Here is a 24,752-nt window from a genome sequence, read left to right on the forward strand (position 1 = left end):
ACACTGCTGTTTTACATTACAGTAACTTTCAGCTACTTTCTGTATTAAACTGAACCCGTCCTTCCCCATCCATTCAAAGTAGTTTTTCTGCATTTAAAATTGAGCTGAATCTGTTAGTTGCACATTGTTAACCTTTGTTAGCCTTAAAAGCTAAGGGACATACTTAAGAAAAAAAAAAAACAACTTGGTACAAGTATTTTCCAAATAAAGCCTTTCCTATAGAGCTATCCTTTCTATCTCTCTATTTGGCAATAATTTGATATTGGACAGTATTTAACAGAGGAGCAGTTAATTCCTTAAGGGTATTTAGAAAGTGCCTGACCCTGCAGGCTCATGTTTTCCAACTAGGTAAGTCCTACTGCTTTCTGAAAAGGTGCCCATAAGGAAGAAATAATTTGTAAGGAGGACACAATTCCTCAGGTGGGGAAACTAAAGGCAGCAGCAGTTGGCTCATGGTCACAGCCTCTGATTTCAACAGGCAGGTTATATAGCATCAATTTTCTATCTTAAAAACCTTTAGCTGTTCAAGCATTCATCTTTTAAAGTATCGGCTTATCCAACATTTCATGAACTGCCACACATCCACAGTCAGCCCCATCAGGCTGGTTTTCCCCTTTGAAAGGCAGCAACTTCTGTTCCCAAAAGCAAAAGCTCTGCATGTGCACTGTAATGATCTAGCTCTAAGGGGAAAAAAAAAAAAAAGGTGCTTATTTTCAGCACAAATAACAGTCTGGCAAGCTTTATTTCCACTATAATTTTTTTATTATTATTTAAATACTTTCTTGTATTTCAAAGGAAGATAAATAAGATACTGGAACTCAGGATTCCACCTGAAAGCATGGGCTTTCGCTTGGAAGAATCTTGTTGCCAACAGCCTCCTGCTCCAGGCACATCAGTGCTCACTTTGGTCAGAGAGGTACTTGCTACTCAAATTCTTTAAAGAATATTTAACTAGAATAGTGCTGGGACTTGACACAAAGCATAGAAGGAACCCCTATCTCTGAGTACAGGTGTTTAGGTATGCAATACCATCTCTTTCCTAATTTCAGATATGCAGGATCTTGTTCAAAAAGCACTTTTTAAAACCAGATTGTCAAGCTATAATGAGCTTTTCTTCCTGAAGTCCTGTAAAATGCCTTAAATACAAAGATATTAGCAAAGCAGGGTTTTCAAAACTTGCACTGAGGATTGATACTAAATTAAAGCCTTTGTCCACAGGCTATATGATACTAGGCACAGACTGTCAGACCCATAAAAATGAGGCTGCATGTTCTTCTGTGGAAGTAGAGTGCTTTTCTTCTTGCAATTGTGTGCAAAATCTGCTTGCTACGTGTAAGTTAAGGCACATTTATGTTTGGATAGTACTTGTATGTAGCTTGATTATCTTCACCTGATCATGCTCTTGTTGAGGTCTCAAGCTGATGCCAGTGGCTCAAATGACAGTAAAGCATAGCCACTGTAATGAGAGAGAGAGGAAAAGGTTAAATTTAGTAAAAAGACCTGTAGCAAGCATGCATAGTCACATTCCTAGCATACAGTCACCCTGTTGTTACAGAAGTCATTTTAGGATCTTTCCTGAGCAATTTAGATTTATATCTCATTTAAAGCAGAGTTTTGGGACTCTTAGGTTCAGAAATAAGTTATGTTCGGGTAATAAGCAAGGCGAACACATATAGGAGGGTACTTTTCTCCAAACTTCATCCTTTCTATAGGGCACACATGGGGCAGAAAGAAGCAGACTTGAGCAAGACCATCAGTCTTGCCTATACAACTGCACCTGCATTTTGCTCTGTTGACAGAAAAAGCAGGGAAGAAGCCAAAATTAGTGCCAGCAAAGGGATAAAGGGCTTCTGGTGCAAGTAAGCTTGTCTGTTAGAGAATATCTTGGGATGCAGGTACATTTTTAAAAGGTAAGCTTTCTAAGGCTGCTTATAAATATACAAGGTAGGTAAATCCAGCACAAATGCGAGTACTTACAACCAGCCATCCTCAGTCGGAATGGAGCAGGGCAGACTTTAAATTCCCTCCCCCCAAAAATGAAAACAAATGTTTTAGAGCTAAATGAACTTACATTAACAAGGTTCAATTCTATTGTCCCACTTTTCTCAGTATCCAGTTTTCTAAACATTTCTGTGGTGGGAGAGAGATGACAGACAAGGGTAAATACAGGAACTAATCTGAAAGTCTTCCCTTGTGCTTCAGGATCAATTAGGAATTTAGTCCCAGAATCTAAAATTTGAAAACGGCCTACACTCGAAATCAGAAAGGCACAGTCTAAAGTCATTGTGCAGGAGCAAGACTGAACATTTTTAATTATTGTCTAGTATTTTTAATCAACGTAGAGTTGTTTGCAGGGAAGACTGGCTGTGGTTCAGCAGCCTGGCCTAAAAGCCTGATTCCTGGATCTAGGAGAAGCCACATTAATACCTCAGGTTTGAATTTGTCTGAATTCTTTTTCCTGGGCGCCTGGACAGTGACCCTGCTGAAATCACAAGGCAGCAGAGCCTGTGTGGTCACTGAGCCTGTACTCACTGAACAAGGTCTCGAGCCGAATCAAGCACCGCACAAAGTTGTCAAAGTCAATGATGAGATCCTCATCAGCAAAGCGAGCCACGATGACCTGGTGTAACTGGCAGTTCAGTTTGAACCCTGAAAATGCAATGCCAAGGATTTAAAAGACTCTGTTTCCAAAGAGTAAACACAGGAATGAAATGCCTCATCTTGCGTGGTGGCAGGAGGGGAAGGCACCAGAGTGCCCAAAATTCAGAAAGTTAAGATGGGATTGTGTGGCTCTGAGCACCCCTCAACCCTGCTTAAAACTGATGGGATCCTAGAGAGACAGATCAGTATAAATACCTGCTGTTTCCAGTGCCCTCCTCATCTCATACGAGTTCATGGTACCCGATCGATCCACATCAATTTCTCTGTAAATTTTCTGCAAAACACAAAACCCAAAGTGAAACCTTGACAATAATTGAGCCTGGTTTGGCTTCTGGCAGAAGCGAAACATTTTGAAATGCAGCCTGCACGTTACTTAAAGCACTTTGCAACATTGGTCTGAAGGACTTGGTACTTCTATCCATTTCTCCTAAAAGTGGCTTTAAAAAGTAAGGTTTTTTTCATGCAGTAGCCAGAGCAGAAAAAGACAAAACCTGGGGGACTGCAGACACACAGTCCCTGCTCCGGGAAAGGTGACTGTGCACATTGTATGGCACAACTCAGTCTACAGCCACTTCTACGTGTGATTGTTCTCCCAGAGGGACTGTGTCTTACCTGGTATTTCTGAATCTTTGTCCAGAGGGTGTGGAACTCTTTCAGTCCCAGTTTGCCACTCCCATCATTCTTCTCTGAGTTAAGGAAGTTTCTTCAGAGGGAGGAAAAAGGGGTTTCCCTCTGATGGGTTTACTTGCATGGACAGTTGTGACTTTAAAAAAATGGCAAACAAAAATGGGATTCAAGTCCTCTCTGAAGGACTCTTCCTCTCTCCAGGATTTATCCTGTTGAATACATAATTGTACAAGATTTCTTTCTAAATCAGTAAGATCATTAATTTAAATCATCACCAGTTCACAAACTCCTTCTGCACCCCTGCTGCAGGTCTCTGTCTTTCCACTGCAACTACAGATGAGCCAGGATGATGCCCTTTTTTTCTGCATAGTGGGTTCAACACCTGCAGTTACTGGAGCACAAGTCCTGGATTATAAACAGGAAAAGCCACAGCTAAGCCTGCTATTTGGAGACCTTCAGCTCCTGAGCAAACAGCTAACAAAAGAGCCTGATCGTGGCACTGCTCCCAAAACCTGCCATGGAGTCCCTATGGACTGCTGTATTTTACACCAAATTATAGAAGAGTATCACCTTGTGTTGGTAATTTCCCTTTTTCCAACTCTGCAATTCAACTCCCACTGCACAGAGAAGATGAACACAGCTATTCTTAGGCCTGATCCTTCATCCTACACTTTTGTGTGTATTCTTAGGAGTAAAAGCTCCTAAAATCCTGCATACTCTCTGCTTCCTGTATGGCACGTCAAAACAAAGTACTGCATTTGTTCCCCTCATTTTCCATTTGCTAAGTCCCCATGGCTTTGTGACGCTCTTACCAGCTCCAGCCAGATAACAGAGAGGTGAAACAACCCTACAGCCAAGGCCATCCTCGCCATGCTGAGAGCCAGGTGCCTTTTCCCAGCACAAACATCACGTTGTCCCCAGCTAAATCAGAACACCCAGCAGCTGGGAAGGCTTCCAAGCAGACTTTGTTTGATAATGGATTTTCCCATTGCCTGGGATAACACACGTGTGAACAACAATAACAAGGAAGTGGCTTTTGCAGGGGAATCAGGGTTAAGCCAAGCTTCTCCACCTCAGGAGCCATTAGTACACCAGGATGGACGCAGCAGGGAGCTAAGGCAGCTTGCCTGCTTCAGCACAGGAAGGGGAATATCATCTAGGAAGAGCTTTAAAGGATACATCTAACAGGTCAACCATTATTTTGCACGTCTCAATACTAAAGCCATCAGATTTAATATCTTGGCCTGTAAAGAAAGAGCAAGAGACAGGATTATCACTGCATGCTATACCACAGCCCCTTCCTAAATAGCTCATGAGCTCTCCAGCCAGCCTTTATTTGCTTCCAATGGTGCCATCCTTTGAGCTGACACAGAGACTTTGGGCACAAGTGAGCTGGGATCTGTCCCCAAGCAAACAGCCTGAGCAGTGTGGTTTGTAGGCATGGTACAGGAGCAGGAGACAGAGACAAAAGCTTTCCTGCTCTTACTGTCTGTCTCAAAGTGGACTTCTGTGGACAGCGTGGACTTCCAGCTTATGGAGCTCAGCAGGAGGTGGCTTCATGAAAGGCTGAACGTGAAGCCAAGCTTGGTAGCCAGCAACACCCCATTGCTGATTACTGGCTGCTGCACACAGACATACACCACAGTCCTGACCGTCTGATAAGATTTCACTTTGGAAATTAAAGACACACTTACTTCTCCAAGCACTTGTTTCTTAAGCACTGTTTAGTGGAAAGGAAAATAATGCAGAGCCAAGTTAGGAATCTCTTCACAGAAAAAGAAGCCCAAAGTTTCTCTTCCTCCTTAGGGACACCCCAGACCACTGGCTGGCCTACTGCTTAAATCACTGCTGGGTGGTTCAATACTAAAACAGCAGCAATACCTCACTTGATTATTATCAAGGATTATTCAAATCCATCCATCTTCCTGGCAGCCAATTCCCAGTGGCAGATGCTGGGATAAAAGACACCCATCTGTACCCTGCCAAAGCACACATCCTGTGAAACACCTTCTGGGCTGGCACAGCCCCAGCGTTTCTGCAGCCCCCTGAAGCAGCAGAGAGAGCACACGGTCGTTGCCATATGGAGAACCAAGCAGCAGGTCTGGGGCAGGGCCCAGGCTCTGACCCTGCCCAGGTCAGTGGTGCCCTCTGTGCTCCCAAGGCCACGGGGAAACCTGCTGGTGGCCATGTGAAGCTGCTGCTGGAGGAAGGAACTCACGTTTAGCCAGGATTTTATTCAAGATGCTGCGCAGTTCAAAGGCGGAGATCTCTGCATCCTGTGGAAAAGAGGAAAACAAATTTTCCACCGTGAGCCGCAGACACCATCTGCAGCCTCTGATTCCTTTGGGCAAGTCAGCCAATTTCAACCCCCACCTCGAGTTCAGATCCCTTGAATGGAAGCAAGTGGGAGGCTCTCCCCACCTCCCACTCCCAGGAGCACCACCAATTCCCAGAGATTAGCCTACTCAGCAGCAAGGGGTGCCCGAGGCAAGAGCAGTCTGGGGAGAAGGCCCATCCCAGCCATATGCTCTGCCCAAGCACAGAATTCGGGCACTGCAGAGATAAAAGTCAAGCCCACAGCTCAAAAGGAGAAGAAATTGTTCATCAGGAGTGCTCACAAATGCACTGTGGAAGCAGGTGGGTGACTGCATAGATTCTGGGATGCACAGTTGTGCTCACACCTGAGAGCTAACTCTGCACAAGAACTCAACTCTGTCCTGGGGGAGGCATCTGTCTTACCCACTCACCCATGATGTCAATCAGATATTACCAGAAAAACACTCACATTTCCTGCTAGCTGCCCAAAAAGCTTTTTAAAGCTGGGTTCGATGTCATCTTCACTGATCTCAGTCTAAAAGAGAGAAACAGAGAATGTCAAAAGGGGGAAAGTTTCTGCCTGAGAAAGACTTAATGCATTTCCTTCCCCTTAGTAAAAAAAGTCAAAAGGCCAGGTTGAAGGTACCAACTGGTTTTTACTATGATTTTATTCAGTTTTATTTTCAGGGGCACCTCAAAATACTGGCATTGTAAATGCTGAAATAAACACCCACTACACATGGGGTAGCTGTTTAGTAGGCAAAGCATCCCCAGCTCCAGCAAGACTAAACATATGGTGAGCCACTAGTTACTGCTGGAAACAGCATTACATGCAGAAACAGCCCTGCTGCTGAAAGCTGCACTCCTGGATTCCTGGAGAGCAAAGGGAATTTCCTGTTGATCCAGTTAACTCTTCAGAGTGCACCTCTGTCTAGGAAGTCCGAATTCTAGATAAAGGACAACACATGCTTCTATTACATTCCTGATGACATTTCCATTTGCTTGACACCCAGCTAAGGATATTTAAAGATATTTTCCCATTTTCCCAAAGTGGGACAACATTTCTTGATAATGCCTATAGAAAACATCATCCTGCACAGGGAACAGGCACTCCAGTCCCCCCTTACAACAAAATTATTTCAATTTAAAACATTTGATTTGATGTACCTCATCAAAATTGCCTTCAATTTCATCATCTATCACCCTAGAAAGAGAAAGAAATCAATATTAAAATCAAAACAACTCATTTTTATGATGATTTTCCTTCAAGCTTCAGTTAAAGAGAGAGTCTTTAAAATACGGAAATAACAAGGAGCATTCAAAAAGTACTGGATTAATCAGGTATGGACACTGCATAGCACAATGAAAGCTGTATTTTGGTAGCTGTGGCAACAAGTTTGAAGAGACAGTACAAATTGCACAATGTCCTGCAGAGCCACAGACAGGATTTTGGGGCTCACATAACTCTTTGCGTCACTGCCTACTTAGTACAGGACCAGGTTCTTGGCTACAAATCAAACTTTGTCTTGTCATTTCTTCTTTAAAACAGCAAAAAAAGTGAGAGCTCTGAAGTAACTCTGATGTGTCTCATGCTGTCCCCCAGGTGATGAGGGAGCACCAGACCTACAAATGGTGCCCAAGCACTCCTAAGTGCCCATCAAAAGCTGAATATGTCCTCACACAGCAAACATCCCGAGTTTCTCACTGCTGCAGGAATATGCAGCAAAATATTACAGGATAGAGGAAGGGTTTTGCTCACTTTGAATTAGGGCAACTAAATACAAAGACCCCACACCCCTTCCTCAGGCTTTAGCCCAGCTGCTCTTCAAGATGTGACACGTCTAAGCCTTTTAATTTTAATTAAACAGTAATAGGGATAACAAAACCCATACAAATAACAACAAAAATAACAAAATGGTCACCAAAAGCCACCTACGTGGAGTTTGCATTTTTTTCAGAGAAGACTCTCAGGCAGAAGTCCCCGTTCTTGTTGGGTTCAAAGGTGGAGGGCACGACAATATATTCCCCTGCAGGGAGCTTGAACCGGTTCAGCACCTCCCGCAGGTTGATGAAGGTGTTGGATTTTTCCCGGGCTTTGTTGGTCAGGAAGAAGTTTTTGCTCAGATGAATATTCGTCTGGCCAGAAAACTTAGGAAAAGCAAAGAAAGGGAAAAAAACCCGCAGCAGTCTGCATGTGTTCACATTTACAAATTAAAAATATCATAGATATGTCTGTTAGCTATGCCTGGGGAAAAGAAAATAAAAGAAAAAAGATGTCAGTTTGACAGAACTGGAGAAGAATAGAAAGGGGGTGGGACTCCTGACATGTGGCTGCAAATGTATTTTGCAGATCATTGCAATAAATCATTCAGGTCATGCTTTTGTTTTGCAGATGATGATGGGTGGCTGAAGACATTGGGTAAATTCTTCCACCAGTCATTTTTCATTGAATTGAGATGGCATATGAGCCCTGTCCCTCTAGTCCCCAGAGCTGGTGCCACGTGCAACTCAGCTCTGCCTCTGAGCTCAGGCTGCCTTAGAGCAGAGCCTGCTCATGAAAGGCTTCAAGAAAAAAACAAAACAAAGTAATAAAATAAAATCATATTTGGAGTGTAACACCTAGTGAAAGGTGTCCCTGCCCACAGCAGGGGGTTGGAGCTGTGTGATCTTTAAGGTCCCTTCCAACCCAAACCATTCTATAATTCTGTGATATTCCAGAATGAACTGTTTTTGCAGAGTCTTACAGACAGGCTGTTTCAGCTCTAGAAGCCAACTTCAGGAATGTGCATCTTTCAGAAACCTCCTCCTTCCTGTCCTCCCAGATTTTTTAGGACAAAGAGAGAATTTTAAAAACCTGTCAGACCTGCTGCATAGTAGGAGATAAAATTACACCTTTTGGGGGGAAAAGAGTCACAGGACTGCAGCTAAAATAATTTTTCTTATGGAAATGAGGTTTTTTGACCAGTAGGGTCAGTGACAGAGCACTGCTAAGGCATTAGAAAGGTATATAAGAAATCTAATTAACCAGTAGCACCATTTCTTTTCCTGATGAAATCATACTTTACATAAAAGCCACTGGTTTGGGCACAGCCTCAGGAGCCACAGGATGCCCTGGCTGCTTGGCACAGACCCTCACAGGGACAGCAAACCCAGTAATGGGTTACCCAGGGGTTTTGCTCAGCTTCAGTCCTTCCTCTGAGGAGCAACAGCTCAGAGGTATCGCTGCATTGTCACCCCTCTGTGACCCCCAGGGTGTACTATAGCTGCCTGCAGGAAGAAATAGAGAGAAACCAAAAGAGGTGGTGCTTAAGGAAATGAATATAAATACCTCCTTGGAATATTATTCATGAGTCAAACATGAACTCTGTGCAAACCTGGAAAAAGCAGCTGTGCTCTGGGGGAACAAGTGTGGGGCTGGGCTGGGAAAAGAGCCACAGAAGAGCTGCTTTGGGGAGTTTCTGCAGCACTGAACACTCTTATCCCAATCCAGGACACTGAAAATGTAACGTGGGCTCAAGGCCCCTTCCAGAATAAATGGCCTCTAACTGTAGACTCTGCAGTCATGTTGTCCTGCAATGAAGTAGGATCCTCTGAACCTCTTCTTCCCACCAGCCACTGAGCCCCAACACTGCACCTTGACCACCAACCCATGCCACACACCTCTGGGGGCACCTGCAAGGAGAAAAGGAGAGAGTTATTTGCTAGTTGAATGGCATCTCCATTTTCTTTTCACCATTACTTAGCAAGGACATCCACATTCTTGGAAAAAAAAAACAAACAAAAAAAACCAAAACCAAAAGCAAAAAAACAGACCCAGAACAACCAAAAGAAAAAAGGACTTGGCTGGAGGGGAAGGTGGGTGTTGAGCCTACATCACCCAGCGCCAAGTGCTGGCTCAGCTCCCAGCTCCATCCCTGAGGCAGGTGAGGCTCACCTGGGGCAGCGTGGGGACAGCCAGGCTGGTTGTGGCTTCCTGCTGGATCTCCTCCCTGCAGCCCACCATGATTTTTATTGTATAGCAATTTGTATTGCTCCATTTCTCTACTGTTTTTCCCCATCTCCTCTTTCACACCCTGCCCCTCTGACCTCCTTATCATCAGGAGAGGAGACAGGGGCTAAGCAAGACAATAATGCAGCTTTCTCTTTCTTTACAGCTTCCTTGCTGCAGTTGCTGTCCAACTCAACCCATCTGAGTTTTGATGGAAAGCCCAGCATGGGAACTGCACTATCCCATTTATAGGGGGAATGATTTTCCCTTTTCCTCCCACAGTCCTGTACAGCCTTCCTTGCCTCATAGATGGCAAAGCCAATGGTGTGCATGTCCTCCCCCATCTTCCTCTGCTTCCGACGGTGCTTCTGGATCAGCCCAATGAGGAAAGTGCAGCCACCCTCAGGATCATCAGGGTCCTCATCTTCTTCCTCCAGCTTGATCAGATACTGTGGGTTCGTCCAGAAAGTGTCTGGGAAGTGGATTTAAGCAAACTGCTCAGAGGCTTCTTTGACAGCAACTGTGATGATATTTGAACATGTCAGCTGGGAGAGACGTGGCTCTGACTGCCAAAATCAGCTGTGAGAAGAGAAAACCAATGCACTGCCCTGCCCACCCCCACCCCAGCCTTTACAACCACGTTTCCCAGACACCTGCCCTTTTTGGAGATTAGTCCTAGATAGCCTATCCCAAACCATTTCCTGGAAGCTCCCAGAGAAAGTACAAGCGCACATGTAAAAGGTTTCTCCAGCTTTTCTTACTTGGGTAATTCCTGCAGCCCCCTGCAGTGGCTCCTCGTCTCCAGTTCCCATCCAGCTTCAGCAGGCTCCACTTTTTGTACCTGTCACTTGCCAGGGTGTCTGGAGTCAGGTTGCAGATCTCCAGGCGGGAGTAATGCCTCAGGAAGTCATTGAACGCCATCCTGTGGAAGGCAATGCCACTGGCAACGTCTCCTCAGGAGGGACAGGTTTTCCATACCACCAGCTTGTCCATCCTCCCTCCCTGTCACTGTGATTTAGCACGAGGGTTTGGGGTGAATTTGCACACTCATCTCGGAGAGCAAACTGGGAGAGGTTACTTTGCATGAATAAAAGCAGAGCAGTTGGTGTTCCCTTCTGCTGGAATGGGCACCCAGTGACACTCACCAAAATTCCCCATCTTCGTGTCTCCTGGTCAGTCGCTCCCGCACCTCAGGGTCAACACCACTCCAGTTAGGGCAGCTGGAAGAGAATCCCACATCAGCTACAGCCTATGGGAAAGGTGGAACCCTAATGTGGCTGTTCTGGCACAAGATCTAACTTTGAGCGGTTCCAGAATTCTCAAACCACTGCAGAATTGAAAATAGATGCACCTGGCACAAAAAATACCTCAATTCTCAAATATCCAAGGTAAGGATGAGAAACAGAGTGTTATTTTTAGAAAGTGCTAATGCCTGGACTGAGACAGAAAGAGTCAGAATAAAAACTGCCCAGCCACAGAAGTGAGTAAACTCCAGCTTTCATGGCTAACAGCAGAAATGGATTTTTAAAGCCCTTTTAAAAAGTGAGTTTTCAGAAGCTCTCCACTGAATCCAAGCTGTTAAATAAGCAGAAACTACAGGGAGCTTTCTAGGATTCACCAACCAAATCACAGCATCTTACACAAAGGCTGGAATTTGCATGAAAGGCACCACATACTGTGATGGCTAGGAGGGAGATGACAGTGAGGGGATGCTTCTCTCTGAAACAGTTCCCTGTGAACACCACATCCAGACAGGACTTACAGAGGAATTTCAGGCAGGGAACAGACAAAAACGCACAGAAACATGACTGCACCCCTGCAGTAAAGGGCTTCTGGCAACAAGTAAGCCATGGACTCACTTGTCATTCCATTTCCCAGTCCACTCCACCTCTCCCCAGGGATTTCGGATTCTGATCAGCTTCTGCACTGTTCCTCTGAAGTTCACCTGATGGGATCAGAAGTTCATGGAGAGTTACCAAGGACTCAGCACCACACTCCCTCCCTCATTACTCCAATTCTGCAGTAATTAAAAACATGACAGAGCAATTATCTTGGTGCTGTGCATGACAACATGCACACATCTGGTCCAAACGACTTAAGTTCAACTGATTCTGAGTGAGGTTCACACCAGGCTTTTCCAGAGAAATTTTACAGCATACACAAACCAAAGCCCATAAAAACCAAAATGTCTGATTTGTGCTGCTAAAAAATCACCCTTGATAGGACTACAAGCAAAGGGAATGTAAAACTGCTATCCAAAAGCCAAAAAGCAGGTACAGAGATATTTCTCAAAGTCATCACTTTGGTATAAACTGTCTCTTCACATTCAAATGCCTTTTAACCCCCTGCTTATATATAAGAGGAGCCTGTTACAACAGACAGGACACTCAGACTGGCCACAACCCCTCTGACCACACCAATGCCTCACAGAGCAGCAGCCTCAGCTCCTCCTCTTGTGATCTGCTGGTCTGCATACACACAGAGGCCAGGCCAGGCACAGCTGTGAGAGCCTCAGTGGGAAACACCCACCATTTCTGTGGAACACACAGCACTCACTTGAGGCAGGAGCTGGAGCACCTCTGGAGCCTGAAGCCAAGAAAGCTGCAGAGAGCAGCAGCAGCACAGTCCAGAGATGACACCCTAGTTGAACTGTTCTAACAGAGTCTGCACAGATGTCCAAAGGAACAGCCTGGCTAAATCATACCTATTTGTGAATTAAGGTGAACAAACTCCCTCTCCCCTGCTTTTGCTGTGAGAAGACGACCAAATGCACACCCACAAACCAGCACAGCATGTCAGCAGCTCTCTACACCTCACCCTGAACTTTCAAAATTTATTTCAGAAACAATTATCAGTGAACTAACCAAAAATCCACTGCACACATGGAAGGATGCCATGATCTGTCTCCTTTGTTTTGTCTTGCCTTCACCAGTCACCTGCTCTTGGGGGGGGGGCCCTTGTGTTTGACCACCGAGCCCAGCTGAGAGGGGCTGTTCAGCAGGGACTTCAGGGAGATTAATACATGGGGGTTTTTGCTCAGGACACTTCTTGCTGTGCTTCTAAGGTAAAAAGTGTGGCCTGCTGTACAGAACTGCACTGAAGGGCCTGGTCACCAGCAGAGGGTAGCATGCCCTCTGCACAGAGCTGCCCACCACCCTGCTCAGAGGGAAATAGCCATGCTTATGGAATAATAGTGGGGAGTTTTTGGTCAAACACCCAGGAAGGCAAATCTGTGTTTATCCAAAACATAGCAACTCATTAAGCATTCCTTCAGAATGAAGACACTCAAAACCCAATTCAGCAAAATGGGTGACATTTAAGACCTCGCAGTGTTGAAGGTAGGTTTGTGGTGGCCACACACAAAACCTGCTGCACCTTGGGGTGGCACCTACCTCCTCTGCCCCGGTGACTGAGTACGCGTGTCCTTTCACCAGCTTCTGGGAAGTGACTGCTTCTGTTTCTGCAGCACTGGTGATCTGGAGGAGCAAAGGACATCAGTGATTGCAGCTTCCCATGGGCAGGGGATCCAACGGAACAAAGCTTCCCCCTCCAACAGAGCTGTCATCTCGCTGGGAGGCTGCAGGAGTGGTATAGCTGCTGCACAAAAGCAACAAGTGTGACAGAGCAGGGAGAGGGGACAGAAGCACGTGTGGTGGTGCTGGAACCCCAGGGACCATGTTTGTGGCATGGGGTGCACACCAGAAGCTTGGCACTGCAGCAAAGTTCCCTCCTGGCTCCAAAACATTTGGTGTGGTGCAGCCTACACTGGGATCACACCCAGGTGCAGCAAATTTCAGGGTCAAAACATCCCCTTCAGCTCCAAAGCAGGGTGGGAGGTTCCCCTCCCTTTCCCCAACCCTGCCACCCTAGGTCCTGTCCTCCAGGGCAGCAACGGAAGACGCTGAGCTTTGGATGCCATTCGTACCCAAAGGCACATCCCCCTCTCAATTTTTCACAGCCACTGCTTGGGCAGACTGGCCTTTAAACACTGCAAAGTCACTTCTTGCCAGACAGTAAATGTTTAACCACCTAAGAAACATATGGCTGTCATTGTCTTTCTACCATTTCAGAAGTGTGTAACCTCTAAAAAAGCACACTTGAAGCTTAAACAAATGGAGAGGATTGGATAGAGCAGGCAGGATTCCTGCTGTCAATTCATAGCCTATTACTGCCCCACAGCACACTCTCTATTGAATGCTTAATCTCTTACAGAAGAGAAGGAAAGATTTTACAAGGTTTTTTTTAAAGGATAAACTCAGCAACAGTTAATTTACACTACAGAAAGTGCCAGCACTTATCAACAACATAATACATTTACCCCCCACCCACCCAAGGGACTTGTATCAATCTGGGGAAAAAATCCAGATGTCAGATTCTTATCTAAATGCAAACGAGTAAAACAGGCCTGGAAAATACCCATGAAGTCAAATTGACATTAACCAAGCACTTTTCCTGCTGTGAAGCTTCCCTCTCCTGGGACTCTGATATAACTTGAAAAATGGGAGGAAACATTTCCATTTATATTACGAATGGAGTTTTTGTAAACAATGTATCTTCCCTTTAGACATAACTAAGATGCAATCTCATTTGGGAGGAAGGTGATTACCACAACAACAGTATTTAGACTCATTTCAGTAAGGCTAAAAGCAATGCTGAATCCTTGAAGGCAGGGCCAAAGCTCCTCTTTTCTTTCCCATGTGGGTCCAGCTTCTGACAACGTGTCTTCCCAGAAAACCTTTTAAATGTCTGGCAACAGTCCTCTCTGCTTCAAGAACAGAGCCCAGATTTTTGGGAACATTTTACATACAACTCGTGCAACAAAAATGCTGCAGCAAGGATGGACATTGTCACCTCTGAGCACCTGACTGCAGAAGCCATTAGCAGCAGCATTCTGTCCAAACCTCTCAGCCTGTGCCATCCTGCTGCCAAGCTAAGGCTTTCTCAGGAACACAGATGTCCATTGGGACATCTAACAAGTTCCCTGTGTAATTCATTACCACCAACCTGCTAAACAGCAGAAGGTCCCATGGAAGAAGCACAAGGGAGGGAATGAGCTTTTTATATGAACTAACGAAGTTTAGTTTCAGCCTAAGCCCCATGAAGAGCATGTTCGACCTCACATTTGTGGGTCAAATTCTTCAGGCACAAGGTAGAGCAGGGAACCATAGGCAAAGGGGAGTGGCATCCTGTGTGCAGTCCCTGCAGGTGCAGTACAGGTCCATCCCCAGCCTGTGTGCACAGCAAGAACCCAGAAATCAACCTGCTAACTCACATCAATGGAGCAGCCAAGGAGAGAGCCTTTCTGGAGTGCCTTCTGAATGACTTTGAAGAGGTTGGGGGGTGGCTTCTGCAGCTCATACCATTCTGCAATGCCACCGGTGAAGTCCTCGAAGCCTTCAGTGGTGCTGCCACCAGAGAGGGACTCGTATGATCCATTCAGCCTGCACAAAACAGGACAGACACAACCATCATTCTCCCTGTTCTCCTCTTCTCACACACACACAAGCATCAGGCTCCCTGTTCTCCTCTTCTCACACACACACAACCATCAGGCTCCCTGTTCTCCTCTCCCTTCAGGAGAGGCACTCAATGTGGCAGCTGTCACAGCATTTCTACTTTCAGGTGCATTATAGCAGCTACAAATGTGCCCCTCTATTAAGCTTTCCTTCTTAGACCTCTGTACTTGGAAAGCCCAGCATAAAATATTATACAATCATGCATACACCTTACAGGTTCAGTCCTATCAATGACAAGAATCATGAACACTGTCTGAAGAAAAAATATTGTATAAAAAAAATTAAGACCAAACAATTTGCCTCTCTAGTTCCACAGTATTTAAATTCCTTTAACACTTTTGGGTCTGATTTTCAGCAGATCTAAATCTCTTAAATCAATTCAAAATAGTAGAGGATAGAACTCCTCTCTGGCCAACCCCAAAATGGAGATTCAGATACGAGCATTGAACACAGACCTCGGCACATGGACTAACGTGCTTTGCATACTGAAGCACTGCAGCTGCCAAGCCCCCAGAGGTGCAGAGAGCACATGAAATGGAGCTTTCCAGGCCCTGGTGACAGAAGGCTGCTCCAGGAACAGCCTCGCCACGAGAGGCAAGAGCTACTTTTCTTGACTAGCAATAAATCCAACGCTTTTGGCTCCTTGTCTTAGGCATCTGTCAACAACACTGGACCAAAGGAGCCATTGTGGGATACCCCGGAAGCTGTAAAGGCTAATAAGCTGACTGACACTTTAAATGCACAGTATCCATGCAGCTGGGGATGCCATGGGGAAGCAGGGATGCGAGTGGGGGGGAAGCCTGACTCACTTGGCGTAGGCCTTCTCCAGCAGCGCGCTCCAGAACTCGCTGCCCTCCGCCGAGTGCACAAAGAGCAGCTCCCCGTTTTTGGTGGGCAGCCTGTCGTCCACCACCACGTCCACCCACTCCCCATACTGCCAGAACTGAGGGAAGGAGAGCACAAACATCCATCACCACCTCATGCTGTGCATTCCCATCACCAGGATGTTTATCTTTGAATGTCAACTTTCCTGGGGAAGAGCAATCCCCATCCCAGCCAGCTTCACCCACCCTGTTCAGGGATGCACATACTCAGCTGGCTCTGCTCAGGCAGGAAGGACCACAAAGGCAGCCCCTGCTCCCAAATCTTTGATTAATGGCCTTGTTCCTTCCACCACCCTTTTTAGATGTCTCCTTTTTTCTGTCTGGCGCTTTGACATCCCACAAAGCCATGCCAGGAAACATCACACATGGATACATAGCCAGCCACACTGGCTCCTGCCCAATAGCACTAAGGGGAAAAAGGCTGTTTTCCACATACCTGGAAGTGGAAAATTCCTGCATATTTATCCTGGAAACTCTGGTCTTTGGGAACAACACGGGCCAGAATTTCTTCATTCAGGGTGAGAGAAGCAATGGCTGCCAAGAGCCAACAGTCCCCTGTAAAAAGAAAAGGAAAACAAAACCCAAACCAGACAGCATTCATTATTCAAACTTTAGTTTTTGCACTGCATCAGGATTGCGCATTATAACCAATAATTCCGTCAGCTGGGATAGGATGATTCCTCCCATCACTGTATCTCTGAGCCAGATCAAATATATGAATGCAAATATCCTCCAGAATCAGGCAAGTGTTTTCTCAAGACCAAAGTCATAAAAAAAAGTCAAAGCAGGCTTTTTTTGACCTACCCCCACAGTTATCACCCATTCTGGAACTATTTGAAAGAAAACTTAATATTCAGTTGAGTGCCTGCATGATAGGAAGTAGCACAGAGAAAAGGCAAAGAGCCTGTGGGCACACACAGGTACTTAGGGGTGCAGTTTCTCCTCAAAGGGACAGTGTTTCCTCAGGCACAGGCTGCATTCTTTTCCCTTCTCCATGTTTAATAAACATGTTGCCATGCTATCCAGAGACCCGTGGGCAAGCTCCCTGTAAGGTCTCCTGCCAGCCTCCCTGCACACAGGAGCTCCTTTCACCTTACACACCTCTGGAGGCTCCTGCTCGAGGCCTCTCTGTTTATCCCTCGTCTGGTCTGCAGCGCAGTCAGGAGAGCCAGGAAAGGCCTGAAGGCAGGCTCTGTTTCCCAGTCCCACACAGCTCCTCACCCTGCCTGGGACGGGGCCAACACACACCAGGCCTGCACACCACGGGCTGCCTGCACAGCGCTCCAGCACACCACCCCTGCCACGCAGAGGGAGGAGGAGACCTCAGCTCCATAAACATTGCACCTCTACTTTCTGTCATTCTTTTCAGAGCCCAGTTTTACTTTCCCAGAGCAGTTTCCTTTCTGCTCCGCCGTGGGCCACCTGCAGCCCATTAGCGATGCGGTCAGAGATTTACAGACCCAGATGATCCCCTGGCTGCCACAGCCCGACACAAAACTCCTTGTCACCATTACCAGATCCGCTGTCCCCTTGCTTTGTGAACAGGAGGCAGTCAGTGTTGCATTGAGATCCCACGAGAGAGTCCCGCAAGATTGCAGGTTCCATGCGTGAACCCGCCACAGGTGCCAGCAGGCCAGAGGCCAGCGAAGCGGCAGGCCCCACACAGCCACCTCTCTCCCACGGGAAAAGGCTCAAAAGCTCTTGGGTGAGAAGCTGGGATCCAAATGGGAGAAAGTCTCAGGGTGAATTAAGTCTAAAGCAGCCCTCGAGGTTCACCCTCAGGCCCAAATACCTCACTGCCCAGACAGCACCAGCAGGAACACGGACAACCCGCATCTCCCTCCAGGCTGCCCCCCCTGCACAGCTGACCCCCAGCAGCAGCTCTGGGAAATCTGTCCCACACATCTTTGCACCTCTCAGGAAAGGTGGAAGAGGTGAAATTGCAAAATAATTTCAAAACCGAAGGTGCTTATACTGCTTCACAACCTGGAGAGGAAGAACAGAACATAAAACTTTCCCTTCAGCCCTGCCTCTGGCTGCTTGTACTGCAATGAAAAATCGGCACGTCAGAGAAGTTTTTAAACAGCAAAGTCACCTTGCTATTCTCCTGTGACAGACTATGAAACAATGATGAAATTCTTCTCCCTACTCTGTCACAGCACACCCATCTCATCCTGCAAAGTGATGACTCCTCTCACAGCCTCCTTCAAGGAGCTGGGACCCTCTTCCCTGGGAGCAGCATCCAGAGGTAGCACTACGTACTGCAAAAGTGTTTGCTGGGGAAGACAGGGCCAGGAGGGAAGAGTCTGGCTCAGAGGGCAGCAGTCACACCATTCTTCCCAAGAAATACTAGTATTTCTATTCCATACCCAGGACAGGGGCTGGGCAGGCAGGGAGCAGCACAGGAAGAACAAATGAACAACTCAAATGGCCACAGCAGCTCAGGAAGGCTTGGTCAAGATGATGATTAGGCCTCCAGATTATGAACATACATGTTAATGCTGCAAATCACCTTTGAGTCATGTTTCCCCTGGAGGTAAGAAGCACGGAAATTCAAGGAGAAACTCCCCCCAGAGGACCTCCACACCCACAAGCAGAATTTATAAAGAATTTCCTTTACTTTCCAGCTGTCCCAGCAAGCCAGACTGAAATTACAGCCTATTGCAAAATCTCTCAGTTGAATTTTATATTGGTTTCCAACAAGAATTTGGAGTCAAACACAAATTTTAACTCTGACAACTCTTGAGCAAGGTCTTGAGGTTTAAAGGCAGCTGCAGCATATAGGAAAGACATCCTTTGGTTTCCACACTTAAAAGTGCTCAACAGCCAGGATATCATCCCTACCTTTGTGAGCAGCCACCACTAAAAGCAAACTTGATAATTCAGACCCTGGGAGAGAACAGATCTTGTGATTATATCTGGAATTTTAGCCTGCACTAAGCATGCCTGAGCAGGGTCTTTACCAGATGGCCTGAACTTCTAGAACTGGTGCTTCTGCAAGGTTCTTGACAGTGATTTTCCTTTGATAGGAAAGTCCAAGGAGAGGCTGACAGACAGGTTGCTTAGAGTCTGAAAGGACTGTTAGCAAGGGTACATTAATCATAAATAATTTTTGTAAATGAACAGCTGGCAGCACAAGGTTATCAGAAAAGGGAATATTGTCAGGCTGTGAGTTTATCTATAACACATACTAACAAGAAGTGCTATTTTTTGTCCTGTCATGCTTACTTTTTCCTGCTTTCAATGTTTTTTACTTATTTGTAATTTTCATATACCCACCTCTGCGTTTACCTAAGCTCCAGCTGTAACAAGAATGTTAGAAAAAAAAGGAAGTAATTGCAAGGCAAGCATAAATAGCCTTAAGGGCTTAAAATTAGCCATTCTGGAAAGAAAAGACAAACAAAACACACCTATCATATGCCTGGAGGGCTGTAAGCAAAAGGCAGCTCTTCTGGTCACTGCACAGCTCACGTAAAGTATGGGGTAAAAGGAAAAATGTACATTCTGCCAATCATAGACTCATCATTATTTTAAATCAGTCTCAGATTAACAGCTACTATGAATGTATTTGTATTAATATCATAGCACTCCAGAAAGTTTTCTGGTTACAAACACGAGGCTCTGGCAACCCACTAGCAGTAGAGTGGCTGTCAGCATGAGAAAACCATGGGTCTGGTTTTCAAAATTCCATCTATTCAATTTGTTATTTTTTCACACATTTGTTAGGTAAGGAGGAGACACCTGCATCCAAAAAGCAGCTGGGAGATCCTGTGCTGTTTACACCCCAGTGTTGTGATACCATGGTGTCATCCACTCCAAAAAAAGGTGGTTAAGGGTGAACCACGCTTCTCTGGCTTCAGATCCTCCCCTCAGCTGTAATGAGTCACCACATCCCATGTGCTGCCATTTGGAGCAAAATACTATCACTGACTTTGCAGATCTGATACTGCAAAACCAACTCCAAATACTTGCCTTCAAAAGTTTCTCCTAAGGAAAAAATCCACAAAACAACAACAAAACTCAACCACAATAAACCACACAAGGCCAGAATAAAGGATAATCCAAATCCCAAGGGGCAGAACTTTGGTATCTGGAGAACCTTTTCTGCACTGATGATCAGCTATGCCTTATATGCATCACAGTTTCTTATAGTCCACGTCAAAAGCAAAGAAACAACTTTATGCACCTGGCTAAAGACTCCTGAGCTAAAAGAAACTCTGCTCATTAGCTGAGTTGTTTGGTTACACATTCCCTGCCAAGAAGCTGCCATGCAGATGTGATGGTCCGTGTGCTCTGGATGCCTCATCTTGTCCCTGCAGTACTCCCAGATGTTCTGAAGGGCTCAGCAACAACAGTGAAACTCCCCATGGGCACAGGTCTGTTGCTTTTTGATCAAGCCTTTTGGGGGATAAATGAGACTACGAAAGGTTCCTATAGAAAAGAAGCAGCATAATAAAAAGCACAGGTTTCCAAAAGCACCTGACATCTTCCAGTGCAATCTTCTCTGTAACAACCCAAAATGTGATGGGATGTGAACATTCAAAGTAAATACAAAGTGCAAGTAAACGAAAGCTTAAGCAAAGTTATCAATACAAATGCTGGTGTCAGATAAGGCAGTGTAAAAAAGAAAAAAAAAAAGACAGCATTTGTACAGTGCATCTCCCAGCCCCATTGTGTGAAAGAGCAGAGATTCCATCCAAGCTCTTAGGAACTCAGTGGCTACAGAGAGATAAGATCAAAAGCATCTAATCTTTAATCAACAATTGTCACAGAATACCAAAATCCTGCCCAGATTCATGAGAAGGCGGCCGGGAGAGTCATCACAGTACTTAGTGACGGTGAAAAAGGAGATACAAACAAAAACACTGACAACCTCTGATTCAAATATAGTCAGGAGGTACAAAAATACCAGCTGTGAGTCACTCCATATCCTCTGGTGATACCATACAACCCCATGAGAACATCTGACTGGTCCAAAGACCACTAGGGCAGCAAATGCTTTCATCAATTTAAAACAGAGTTTGGTATTAGCAACAGCAATTTCACAACTTGAAAATGAAGCTTCAAATCTTTCATTCCCATGCTCTTGTTGCTGCAGCATCTGCATAGAAAAGCTGGAAAAGCAGAAAGAGAAAAGCTGGAAAAGCAGAAGGCAGAAAGCAACTAACTCCAGAAACCAGCATCTCTACAGAAATGCCAGATATTGAAATAGCATTACACTAAACTTTCATTTCAATTTGAAGAACTTCTTACCATAAAGTTTCACAATAAAAAGAGATAACAGATGTCTGGCACATGTGTTTAAGCACTGAGACATGCTTCATGCCAAAACAGTCATGGTGGGAGATACGGCATTTCGTGGAGAGAAGACAGGAAGGAAGCTGGTGACATGGCAACAACCCAAGGCACAGCAGAGCCTAACCCACACCACCAATGATATTGACGCTTGAGGAGAACCAGGTTCATAATCTAAGTATTTTTACTGTCATGGATTTTTTATACAAATTGCATCTGGTTATCAAAGCACTAACCTAAAAAACTTCTGAATAAAAATATAAGCATAAAATACAAGCTTCTCTGCCTGTTACATTTTTGGACATGAACCCACAAATAGCAGCAGTGGGACTGGAAATGAAGAAGTCGTAGCGTAGTGAATATATGAAAGCAAACAAACAGAAATTGGTTCCTTTGCCAACTGCAGCAGCACAGCACAGCTTGTATTAGTCATGTTTCATACACGAGAGCTTTCCTTCAACCATGCTATCTGTCTAATCTAAAACTCTCTCACTACAGCTATGGAATAGGAGCCTACTACTTTCACTTCACCTTATTTCTTCTCCTCTTATCTCTGCAGACATCATCCACCTAAAATCCCCTTCTGTCAGGCAAGTCAGGAGAGAGGTTTCCAGATGGGGATAGCTGTGCACTCACAGCCAGGCTAAGCCATTTGTTCCCCACTGTCCCCTGGCACTTCCCTGCAGCTCCCAGAGCTCCCCTGGAGAGCCCCACCAAGGGGCTGCCATTGCACAAACTGAGCAGAAGCCATGGCAAAAGCAGAGGGCTCACAGGCTGGCCCATCCCTCCTGAAACACCCCAGTTTTGTCTTCCTCGAGAGCTGGCGACCAGCAGGAAATCTCCCATACAACTTCTTTTCTCTCTACAGCATATCCCCAGGTTTCAGGAGGTTCCTTCCTCCTGCTCAGCAGAACTCTCTCCCACTGGGGAAAGAGAAATCCTGCAACGCACACAACTGCTCTCCAAGCAGACTGTTAAAGGCAGAAGTGAGTCAGGCACATGGATATGAATGTGAAAGGAACTGGCCACAACTAGAAAAGCCTTCAGGAAACCAGTGTGTGCCACCCCTGTTTGGTACACGCAGAAAAGCTGTGCTCAGTGGCCACCTGTAAATGCCAAGGGAAGGCAAGAAAGGTCTGATTTGATATAAATGGAGGTGGTAGGATGCAAAAGGAGGTATTACAGAGTGAGTTACAGCCATGTATAAACCATAGTGTCCGGGGGCAGCACCTGCATGGAAAGCTCAGCTCTCTGCCCCACCTTACCTAAGGCGCCTTGGCAGATATCCGTGCGAGTGGCTCCACCGACTATGAACTGGGGGCTGGAACACAGCTCCTGGGAACAAAACAAGCCTTGCATTACACGGCCGCAGGGAAGGCAGGGAACAAGGCCCCACCTGCAGCAAATTATCCAAACCATTGACCACAGCAGATGAGCACCACAGAGATGGAGCAGGGCAGGAACGTGCGGGCATCAGACACACCAAGCACAGTGAGAACGGAGCTGGTGACCAAAGCTCGTGTGCAGCCATCTCACTTCACAGGACGTGCCAGGAGGCGCGCTGCATTTTCACACACGTGCACACACTGCTCTGCCATTACCTCCCCACCACTGAGTACACCAGGGTCTTTCAGAAGTGCCTGGAGGCACCCTGGAGTCCACCTGACCGCATGGCTCCCATGGCTGTCAGGGCTGCTTCGGGAATAAACCGCACGGTGGTCAACTCATGGCTCTGCTGAGGGAAAAAGTTATCGGAAGAAAGAGCCCCAAGCGCTACCCAAAGCCACTTGTCCACACGGAGAGCTCGTTCTGGATGCAGAGGAAAACGACTTTTCTGATTTGTTTGTTTTCCAGGCAGAGCAAGTCACGCTGCTCTGTCCTCGGGCCAAAGGGAGCCTCCGCCGCCCTGAGCATCCGCAGCCGCACGGAACGGGCGCACCGCGATCCTGCAGCGCGGGGAGGGCTCGCACCGCGCTCGGCAGCCGCGCCCCAACCCGCCGCCCCCGCGCGATTCAGTCCACCCAAATTTACGGGCCGGGGGAAGGAGAAAAGCCGGGGGACACTGTGGAATGATACTACCGCGGATCGATGCTACCGGAGACCACACCACCCCCCCCCCCCCCCCCCCCCCCAGCCGCCCTACCGTGGGTCTGCGCCAGACGACGCCCTGTGTCTTGTGCGAGCGGGGCCCCAGCTCTCGGTAGCCGAGCGCGGCGGGGCTGGCGGGGAAGGAGGGGTCCTGGAAGAGCCGCCCCTCCTGCAGGCACTCCTGGCGCAGCGCCCCGAAGTGCTGCCCCAGGTATGGCACAGCGCGGTCGTGCCGCCCCGCGCCCGCCGCCACCGCCCGCTCCTTGGCCAGCGCCTCCGCCATCCCCGCCATCGCCGTCACCGCCCCGCCCCGGCACGGCTCGGAACACCCCGGCACGGCACATCCCGGCCCCGCCTGACATCCCTCCCCTCCACCGGCTGCCACGCCACTGCTCAGCCCCGCCGCACCCCCGGCTTGGCTCGGCTCGCTCTGTCCCGGCAGTCGCGCATGGAGAAACTTCCCCTCCCGGTCTCTCCAGCTCGTTGCCCCGTGCAGAAGCATCTCAGCCTCACTGGGCGCCCCATCAGCTTCACACCTGCGCCATGCCTGGCTCCCCTATTGCCACATGTACGCATCAATTTTAAAAAGTTGGTATTTTCCGTGTAAAAACCAGAACTATCCATATAAATTCTCAAAGTTTAGGGGGAAAAAAATTCAACAACAAAAACCAAACAAACACCGAAACAAGAAACCCAAAGGAAGGGAGAACCTAATACGGCTCAAATCCCACTACGGTAGGTCTGTTCCCCATGTTGTCACCTTGTTACACCTTTGAACCTTGCAAGTAACAGAGATCGCTTACAGCTTGATTGGCTGGTCGTCACCAGAGCGCGTTTTGCCACCCACCTGCACTCCCCGCACAGCCCACCCCACAAACAGTGAGTTCCCCCCGAATTTCCCCAAAACACACACATGGTGTGGGGGAAGAGAGCATCTCCGGTTTTGGCAGTGAGTCGCTGCCAAGAATGGCTGAAATGCTGCTGCTGGCATCTGCGTAGAACAGCAACCCTCCGAGGGAGAATTCAAACAATTTGCTTCATATTTTAAGTCTGACTCAGGGTGTGCTGGTGCCAGGCAGTGTTCCTTGGGCAGCACACAGAGGCTGTGAGCCCTTCTTGCTGCACCCACCGCCCAGAGCGGCTGCCCAGCTATCCTGGAAGGACAGGCATCTCTTTTTGCACATTGTTTTCCAAGTCCTGGATGCATGAAACAGTGGTTTGGAGCCATCCTGTCTAAAATGAACATTATTGCTGGGGAAAATGCTTAAAGAACCTTAAATTACTGGTAGTACTGTTTGCTGAGATGTGGTGGGAAGTTTTCCTTCATTGCTAGTACATGGTGCTCCAAACCACTGTGTACCACTGTCTGTTTGCTTG

The 24,752-nt window shown here is 46.9% G+C and overlaps 1 protein-coding gene across 1 annotated transcript; it reads right to left on the bottom strand.

Annotated features, from left to right (window-relative positions):
- Positions 1 to 8: 8 nt before the first annotated feature.
- CAPN2 (calpain 2) lies at positions 9 to 23,667 on the bottom strand. The gene is made up of 21 exons (XM_066178196.1): positions 23,431 to 23,667; positions 22,553 to 22,622; positions 16,429 to 16,547; positions 15,918 to 16,051; positions 14,865 to 15,033; positions 12,985 to 13,068; positions 11,452 to 11,537; positions 10,738 to 10,812; positions 10,354 to 10,514; positions 9,895 to 10,064; positions 9,265 to 9,276; positions 7,541 to 7,752; positions 6,772 to 6,808; positions 6,074 to 6,139; positions 5,507 to 5,564; positions 4,468 to 4,532; positions 3,274 to 3,342; positions 2,857 to 2,935; positions 2,533 to 2,649; positions 2,072 to 2,130; positions 9 to 1,456 (listed from the first exon to the last, which is right to left on the bottom strand). Exons 1-21 carry the CDS (start codon positions 23,665 to 23,667, stop codon positions 1,433 to 1,435), a joined length of 2,103 nt encoding a protein of 700 aa, XP_066034293.1. The 3' UTR covers positions 9 to 1,432.
- Positions 23,668 to 24,752: the final 1,085 nt, after the last annotated feature.

This window comes from Chamaea fasciata, unplaced genomic scaffold, assembly GCF_029207755.1.
Source record: "Chamaea fasciata isolate MVZ Bird 193981 ecotype frontalis unplaced genomic scaffold, bChaFas1.0.hap1 SCAF_3, whole genome shotgun sequence".
Taxonomy (NCBI): Eukaryota; Metazoa; Chordata; class Aves; order Passeriformes; family Sylviidae; genus Chamaea; species Chamaea fasciata.